This window comes from Branchiostoma floridae, chromosome 1 (genome assembly GCF_000003815.2).
Source record: "Branchiostoma floridae strain S238N-H82 chromosome 1, Bfl_VNyyK, whole genome shotgun sequence".
Lineage (NCBI taxonomy): Eukaryota > Metazoa > Chordata > Leptocardii > Amphioxiformes > Branchiostomatidae > Branchiostoma > Branchiostoma floridae.
Window position 1 is genome coordinate 23786668 of NC_049979.1, and position 9332 is coordinate 23795999.

At 40.2% G+C, this 9332-nt stretch overlaps 1 protein-coding gene across 1 annotated transcript; it reads right to left on the minus strand.

Moving 5' to 3' along the window:
* Window positions 1-682: 682 nt before the first annotated feature.
* LOC118409139 (heat shock factor 2-binding protein-like) lies at window positions 683-7701 on the minus strand. Its single transcript, XM_035810040.1, has 10 exons — window positions 7609-7701; window positions 7161-7305; window positions 6620-6723; window positions 6289-6438; window positions 5423-5558; window positions 3425-3548; window positions 2877-2980; window positions 2262-2362; window positions 1640-1687; window positions 683-1348 (listed from the first exon to the last, which is right to left on the minus strand). The coding sequence occupies exons 1-10, from the start codon at window positions 7636-7638 to the stop codon at window positions 1277-1279; spliced, it is 1014 nt and encodes a 337-aa protein (XP_035665933.1). The 5' UTR covers window positions 7639-7701; the 3' UTR covers window positions 683-1276.
* Between the last annotated feature and the right edge of the window lie 1631 nt (window positions 7702-9332).

A 9332-nucleotide genomic window follows, 5' to 3' on the forward strand; every position in this document is an offset into this window, starting at 1 on the left:
TTCAATCAATGAATACTTTTACTCAATGAATAATTTTACTTAAATTCATTGTACTTTGCAACTATTTCTAGTTTTGTATCAAGTACAGTATATTCAAAGTGCTACATGCAGTACATACAATGTAACAGATGTGTTGCAAAGAGTTCCTGATGGAAGACCCAATATCATATTTTTCTGCAATGGAGGATTTTTCTAATGTTATTGTAATATCTTCTTCTGAGTTAGGCAGTACCCTCACTTGTGCATGTTAGCTTCTTTAATTGGCATAAACAACCTTGGGAGTTGTCACCACAGAGGAATGTGATGTGGATATCAGTTTCTTGTGGAAAGACAGCACAATTTGACCCCACAGAGCCAAGCATTTACATTGTAGGCAATAATGAGTCATAGGAGAAATCGCAATGGCTTTGGTGAGGATTTTCATGAAGACAAATGTTTGTAAAAGTTGTGCCTTAAAAGATTTTTCATCTCGGGCAGACTAGAATCAAAGCATAGTCAACTAGTTTGCAATTGGGATGAAATATTATACACCAAGTAGCAAAACAGAGAACAATGATTCACATCCAATCACTGCATCTTTTTATGCATAAATTGTCCCTAGGTATAGTTAAGCCACTAAAGCTTCAGTTGAGACTCTCAATCTTGTTGTTTGTTGAAATAAAACACTGACAAGCCACAGGACTCAGTTCCCATACACACTGCACTTGACTGTTTATTTGAATTGTGTGGTTTGAAAAAAATTGTGACGTAAATTGAAAACATGACTCACAAAGCAAGCATCAAGTTGGAAGACAAATTCCTTACCGTACAAAACAAAATTGATGCAAAGTTGTCTGGGAACAACCTGACATTTGAAGAACCAGTCCTATAAACCCGGAAAAGCATAGTACTTGATATAGAGTATCTAAGTATGGAAAAAAACTTTGAATAGATGTTGTAAATCTTAAAACTTTCACAGTGCTTTAATTTTGGCGCCAGTGCAAAGACACATTTTCAATGTATAACTAACTGTATCACGGTCATACTTTTTTCAACTGCAAATTCAAAACAGTATGAAAACCAAAACAAACTTGAAAGTGTTATTCGCAATACTAAGTCACAGATAATACACATGAGTTTTACAGATATCTTCATGGCACATCATTCATGCTTTCTTAGGTTTGAAGTTGAAGAAATCTCCAGTCTCCTCCCTCTGGTCTGGACCATGAGCCTGCAGTGAGTCAGGTGTCCAATGGGAACTCCTGTCAAAGTCAGATGTCCAATGGGAACTCCTGTCTCAGATGTCCAATGGGAACGCCTGTCTCAGGGACTGCACCTCCTCCTTCAGCTCAGCTGCTGCAGCCTGGAGCTGGGGAACAGGAGGGAAGCAGGTGGTCTGCTGGCTAATAGGGTTGTTGACTAAAAATCTACAGGTTTGGGTATGAATCCATAGCAGGCTCCAATGTTGTGCCCTTGAGAAATGCACTTATTTACATACACAGGAAAATGATACAAAATCAAATCATTATCAAATGATCTTCGATGATCAGCTTTACATACATTTGTTTCTTAACCCTTTTCCTGCTACCTAACCCTGTAACCAATACAAATTTTTATGTCAAAAGGCTACTTGAGGAGGGAGAGAGTTAACCTGGCTTACCTCAGGATTCCTGTCATTTACAAGTTGTTGCAGTAGTTCCACAGATATCTGTGTGGAGATAAAATGTTAGCGTCATTCAAAATACATGTCTTTAAAAATCAGCGAGGATTTTTAGAATAATCATTACATGTATCATTACACATGTGCAGTTTCATCAGTCTGCTATAATCAAAGGAAATGGGTCAGGGGAAGTGTTAATTGAACTACTCTGAGACTTATATTCCTCAGTGTCCACTAGGGATGTATGCCTAATTTGGTACAGGTACCAGGTACAGAGGTTTAGATATATGCTGTACTTGAACAATTTAATAAAGTAACATGTGGTCTTCAAGGATGTAAGATACAGGAATAAATTTTTTATCTAGACTTCATAAATATACAAAGAATAAATGCTTTGGAGAGGATCTCTGATAAAAAAATGGTGCTGATTTCAAGAACCATACTCTTTTTTTGTGAGAAAATGATTAGAAATGTACACACTTGATGTTTCAATAATCTGGACCTTTACCTTAAAAATTTTCTCGTTCGGTACTGGGTACCGGTACACTTCTTTAGTCTCAAATATGTACTATACCTTAGTAGATGAACCAAAAGTGTCATGTGTTCCCAGTACAGTACTTACAGTCTGCGTGGCCTCCTGCAGCAGTGCAGGTGTAGTGGGTTCCTCTATCAGGGACTGCAGGAGTCTCACACAGTGTAGTCTGTTCTCACTCACTACCTCCTCTACAGGGGACCAATCAAAATCCAACAATGACAGAAGGAAGCACCAAAATCTGCCTACCAGTAATTATGCTTGTCACTTCGATAAATACGTTGAGAAAATATGAATTAGTACGTTGAGAAAATGTGCTTCACTCAAACTTCATACAGTGAGGTTGAATGTTCATGTCTGGATGAGTCAATGTACAGTTTACAAATTACCAAAGTTCATTTATGTTAGATACAATTATGAGGCTTTGTCATGTTCAAGTGTTTTTTCCCAGTTACTAGTATATGCACATCACATGTACATTGTGTACCAATGCCTATTGCCTGTTCATTCTAGTGAGCTGAAGAAGAGTGATGGAATCGTCACTCAAAATGTCTGGAGGGTAATCTTCATATCTTATCCAGTTCTAGAGATTGATTTGTACATTTTGAATAATGTACAGTGAGGGTAAGAGATAATTCTGGTATTCCTAAATTGCTTTTGGTATACCATGACGTTCAGATGATGTATTTGTAGTAACTGTTGTACCTTGTACCAGCCAAGCCAAGAGTCCGATGAAGCCCTGCCTGGTGCTGAGGTACTGCAGACCCTTCTGGTTAATGCTGAGGTTGTACAGAGCCATGAGAACCAGGCTGGGCAAGGACATAAAGAAACACTTCAGACTAGCCTTACATTATAACATTACCATGGCATTCAGTCTATCGTCGTTCTTTAGCTAAGCTTTCTTGGGTGCAGATTGGGCTGTATGCAGCTGGGTAATCTAAAGCACCCGGTGGTTGTTTTGTGCAGTAGGAGTTTTGGCAACCGGGTGCAAAAAGATTACCCCGGCAGCATAGAGGATCATCTGCCAAAAGAGAGCCTGGCCAATCCACAGTAGACAGGATACCAGGCTAGCCTAACATCAAATATTTTGTCAACATTGTGGAAATGGACAGAATGTCTATATAGTATTTTGGATACCACATAGTGTGATATGTAATACAAAATAAAATGTATACATAGTTAGCCTAATCTCCCTTTGTCTAGTTAATGCATATTAGATAAAGCACCCACACCCCCTTCCCTTATTTCCCTACTTTCTGAGCTGGTCACATGTCCCGATGGGAGCCTCGGACAGGCAGCTGACCAGGACATCCACCACGGAGCGTCCAGCTGGACAGGACATCAGGAAGTCACGGCCGTAGGCTGATGCAGCAATGTCTGTATGGGATAGAATCATATATAGCCTTTAGAAACTCTTGATATGACATGTTATTGGCTGAGAACAAACCTCAAAGAGATGACCAAGGACAGGCAGTGTTACGGACAGTAGGAAACTACAGGAGCTAGTGATTAACAGGAAACAGTGTAGAGTGTTGAAAAATGATTGAGTGTTGGACTGGACCACTGCAGCAGCAGCTTCTAACAACAGACTACAACTATTGTCTTACTCTTATCAAGCAGTACCCTCTAACAGCTATATCAAACTTTTTGGAAGTAAACTTAATTTTAGTATGTTGCTAAGATAAACTACAATGTAAGACACCCCCTTTATTTAATGAATTTACCATTCTACAGTGTTACTAACCTTGTTTTATTGTCAAATTCATTAGAATTTCTTTAATTTTTCAATTTCTTCAATTTTAAACATTGTCCAGCACTTAAGAAATGTTAAACTTGGTTTTAAGCTAAACAGATGTGTTGCAACTGGCACCATAACCATAATTGGGTTAGGCCCAGTCTGTTGAAGTAATTTTGGGTACAGACAGTTTGGGGAAATCTCCATTAATAAGCTTTCTGTATGCTAATCCCTTTTTTGTCTGCCTCCATTGAAACCCCTGCAGGGGTATTTGTCTGAGGCACTGTTATTGACTGGTAATTTACTTCTAATTTTCCCTTAGTAATTGGATTGGTATACTTATGCAGATACAGTCAAAACTGCCCAAGAAGACGATGCTTGATGCGTCAATGGGACAAATTATCAAAGGGACCACCAAAAAGTGGTTGCATTGTCCAGGTGGTCCTTATATAGAGGTAGTCACTTGTACAAGAATGACTGAACTCGCTGTATTTAAGTAAGTGGTCTATACAGTAGATGACTACAGGTAAACAATCAGCCTGGTAACCATACCATTGGGAGCTCGCCACTTTCTGGGTGCTAAGAGTTTTGCCTGCCCGCCCTGTTCATTACTAGCCTGGAATCCAGCCGTATTGTGCTCTGGTCGCTCCCCTGCGGTACGCTTCCTGCCAATACGACTGGCCTTCGTTACCATTCGAACGATCGGCATTTGAATATTCGCAAAGATTTTATGCGAGATTTCTGATTGGCTGAATTATGGATGGTTCAAGCGCTCGTTAGAACAGCCGTTCCATTATCATCAACATGACCGCTGCGTCAGACGTTCATAATGCCTGAACTACCCAGCAAATTACCCGGAATTTCTTCACTAAAACGAGCAAACAAAGACCTTAGAGGCTTTTCTCAACGGAAAGGATGTTTGAATAGCGCTATTGCCAACCGAGTGCGGCAAGAGTTTGATTTATCAGATCGTTCCAATAGTCTCGAAGAAGATGGGTCGTTGATGATGATAGAACGCCTGTTCGAACGAGCGCTTGAACCATCCAAACAGAAATCTCGCAGAAAATCTCTGCGAATATTCAAATGCCGATCGTTCGAATGGTAACGAAGGCCAGACGTATTGGCAGGAAGCGTACCGAAGGGGAGCGACCAGAGCACAATACGGCTGGATTCCAGGCTAGTTCATTACTGCAGCCACTGGGGAATGTTTTATGGGGTTGGTTGAGTTACATTGAAGCTCCCCTCAAAATTTTCAAATTCATAACCCTGAAAAACACTATTTCCTGCATCTTGAGGGTCAAATTTGATAACACAAAGTCATTTTTTTTACCTTTGTTACAAAACAACAGGAAAGTTCCCTTCACTAGTTGAAGCACAGCATAGGAGCCCAAATCACAGGATCATGAGGATAGGGGCTCAAATCACAGCATAGGGTATCCAAATCACAGCATAGGGGCCTGCTAATGCAAAAAAGGCCTGTTGACAACACAGCTGCCCAAAATATACTAGTTCTTACTGGTGACTGTTCCAGCGAGTGCCAGGACAAACAGAACCTCCTGTGAGTCTTCCTTCGGTGGTTCTCTCTCCCTGCAGTCAGTCACATAGCTCTGTACTGTCTCCCCTACAAGCTGTAGGAACTCAGACACCATGGACTGGACAAAACATTAATGTCACATCTAATGTCACTCACGAGTGCATTTTTAATGCTATTCAAAACAACTAGTATGATGACCAAATATTAAATGCAAAGACTGGCTTCTTAAAGGTGGGGCAGAATTATGCCCCTAAAACTTCTTCTATAATAAGTTATTAGTGGTTCAAGGACATTATATAATGTCCTGGAGTGGATGTACTGTATTTTGAAATTAATCTCCAAGCAGATGTAAAAAGGGAAAATTGCATGCTTGAACAGGACAAAAACATACTAACAAAAATATAAACGATTAGACCTTTTAGACAGCATCCGCAGCCGTCGAGTCACTAACTGTGGAAGTTATCAAAGACAACTCATCCAGTTGCTTGAGTATCTTTTGTATTGAGCATATTTTCAATAATTTGGTTGTAAAAGCATATTAAAAATCTCCAGTAACAGCCTGTGTGGTCTGGCCTCCTGGGTAGATCCCTAATGCGACTTTTACCTTTCTGTTAATTTTTATTGAAAAAAATATTGATGTTTGATATTTCTATCGTTCCTTTCAGCAAAGTGTTAATCAGAGAGATTCATTTCGATCATGTGATTATAACAGGAAAGCTGTACATAAAAGCTTGCATTCATAGATCATAATAAACTTTGGATATTGCAGATTTAAAAAATCCATGGTAGCACAGGTCCCTCTCGGTGATACAAACGGCCCTGTACCATACACTACTCGAGCTGCTCACCCCTTTCAGCATGGCGTCCACACACTCCGGACTCCTGGACACTCTCCACAGCAGGGTACAGCTGGCTGCCCCCACACGGGCGCTGTACCCTGCCTGGTCAGTCAGACTCTTCTTCAGCTGGCCTAACTCCAGCTTCAGACTGGACATCTCCTATCCAACAGGGATGGGGGAGTTAGATTCCATCTGGGAACGTCATGTGACGTCACAGTGTACACAGCAGCAGGTTTGCGAAAAATCATTATGAGAAGTAAACAGTGCATAATCAAACTTAATGAAATATGACCTCTCTAACAACAGTTGAGCTTGAAGACTTTTGCACAACAAGCCACACCTCCTTTTCTCTCTCCCTCTCTGATTGGCTGGCCTGGAAACGCGACTTCCAGTGGTCGACATCCTGCTGCAACTGGTCTGTGTGACAGTGCACCTCCGACAACTCTGGGGGGAGGAATAAACTTTAAGGAACATGTCAAGGAGGTTAAATCTTTATTCACCTTCCTTGGTAATGTTAACAGTTTCCCAAGGGAGCACATTATATGAATAACGTTAACGTTAAATCAACAGGGTTAGGGTGTTTTCCATTCCCTTAATTTAGAGTTGATGACCATCAAGCTATGTGCCTGACCAATGGAAGAGTTGCTAACTTGACAAAGTCAGGCCAACATCATGACAACAATAGGTAAGCAGTGCCCCTTGGACAGTGGCATAAACATTTCCATGCAATTAATTAAGATAATGCTTATGTACAGTGCAGTGTTAGTGTTGAACTCTTTCAAACAAATGACTTGTTGATGTTACATTAACGTTAGATCTTTTCCCTCGAAACAATACGGAAGACTAAGAAGACCACGAAATCTAGAAGTGCGGTTGCCTGCCTTGTTGAAGCTTGTCCAGGATGTGGTAAGACTGCAGCAGTTCGGAGTTCAGAACCTTGGGCAGGAACTCCTTCATTTGTCGGACCTCTGCAGATAGTTTCTGTAGATCTGTCCTTTTTATGGTGACAAGGTCGGCGTGCTCACCCTGGAAAAATAACAATGACTTAACGTTAATGCTAAGCTGAAACTGTGAAATGGAAAGTTTCAGCTTAGCATTGGAATGAATAACGGTAAACATATGACGGGGCAAGTTACTGACTGGAATAACATCAACATCGACCAGTGATACAGTCGTTTGAACCCTCTACAACGAGCGGATACGGCCTTAACGTCATATATATTTGGTTTGAAATGGAACCACGTGGCTTCAGGCTGAATGTAGTTTTCGATGTCTACGGAAAACCGTTGCAAACAGAGTTTGATGCACCGCTAACAGTTGATTTCTCACCTTTTCGGAATTCCCGCCACCGGACGCCATTTTGCTGGATATGTGGAAAATAACGCACCTGGCGGCTAAAAGGCTAAGTGCAGATATCAGCCACTGCACGCGAAATTTGACAGTCGACAGACAGACAGACATACAAACAAACAAACACACTATGAAGACTTATTTTGCACGTTATAATGCAGTATTGAATCGTGACGTTTTTATGATAACGCTATTTTTTCTAATGCCTCTACCCAAGGACTTCTGCTGATTGAACATCATGCTTTTGATTCCCGCCATATCAGTCAAGTGATGTGTTATGTTTGTGTTCCTGACTGATTCTAACTTTATGTGAGGCAAAATCCATAACACGAACATATAAACGTTCACTTGAATTTACTAATCAGTTGATGAAATCGAAGGCAGTTCCTTCTCTGTACTTGAACGCAATAAACACCGTGACTGTAGTTAGAACGGCGGGTGCATGGATCAAAAGCGACCTCTAGCAGTTTATTGAATTAATGCAACTTCTCTTCTTGTCCCTTACACCCTGGCGGACGATCAGTTCGTGATCAAATGGACGAGTTGCACCACTTCCGTTGCATCAAGTTGACTTCCAATCTTTTGGAGGGTTTTGGCGACATTGAAGCGGACGTTAGGGGCAGCATTTGCAGCGAGCTTTACGACGACAGGCAGGAAGATCTTCAGCGCGATATCACTTGACGTTTCACCATGTTTTCTTTTACCGCATAATACTGCAATAATATTTTTCACCGCCACACGGCGCTTTTGATCCATGGCGATACGGCTCGGTATACTAGTATTTTGCTTGCCCAATGTGTTCACAACTGTCGGTTTCTCTGGGTATAACGGTATTCAAATACAACGAATAATGCTTACAGAGCGACACTTCATTCCTGGCTAAATTGGCATTTTGTCCATCATTTTCTTATTTATGAATAAGAAAGAATGATAACGATTGTTAATAGCTGGGCATGAAAGAATTCTAATGGTTTATTTGGGGGGGCCATATGGATGACATTACCAAGTTTTATCGTTATGTAGTTATATGATTCTTTAATTAAGCAAAAAAAGGACTGTTTTTTAATGATTATAGACACTAGTAATTAGTAGTAGTGGTATGTACCAAAGTGATGTATTTTTGTCATATAACAATAAATAATATTGGGGACAATAGAACTTGATGACATCATGATGTGGTCAAACAATCACATTTAAAATTCTTTTGTGCCCAGCTATCAAAATTCCTTGTAACCATTTTCTAAATTCATTTATGAGAAACCAATGGATGGTCAAAATTTCAACTTAGCCTGGAAGGAAACTTTTAGAAGCCTCCTTGATTCATATGTCGTGTGATGAGGATTAGCATTTTCAGGAAAACTTCTTTCTGAAAATCTCATCTGACCCTTAAGCTGAAGTTGTACAGATGGGCTATGAACTAAGATTCTATGATGATGCTTCCTGATCATGTGAATGTCAAAATCCACATCAAGTACCAGTGTGGGTTACAATTTATAGGTACAATGTATATGGCTCTATGTCATCATGATTACACTGTTTGACTCTGGGTTAAATCTGGCATAAATATTCATGTTGGCCATTATGTTGCACATAAAAAAATGCACATGTAGGGGAGCATGTGTATGACTCAATGATATTGTATAGAAGTGATATATTCATTGGTGATGTGAAAAAAAAGGTATTTCTAGAAGTATAACCACTTG

Coding starts and splice junctions, on each gene's coding strand:
- LOC118409139 (XM_035810040.1), bottom strand. CDS start 7,638: ATGGCGTCCGGTGGCGGGAATTCCGAAAAG. Junction 6,439..6,619: donor AGAGGGAGAGAGAAAAGGAG/GTGTGGCTTGTT, acceptor CCTGTTGGATAG/GAGATGTCCAGTCTGAAGCT. Junction 2,981..3,424: donor ACATGTGACCAGCTCAGAAA/GTAGGGAAATAA, acceptor GTCCTTGCCCAG/CCTGGTTCTCATGGCTCTGT.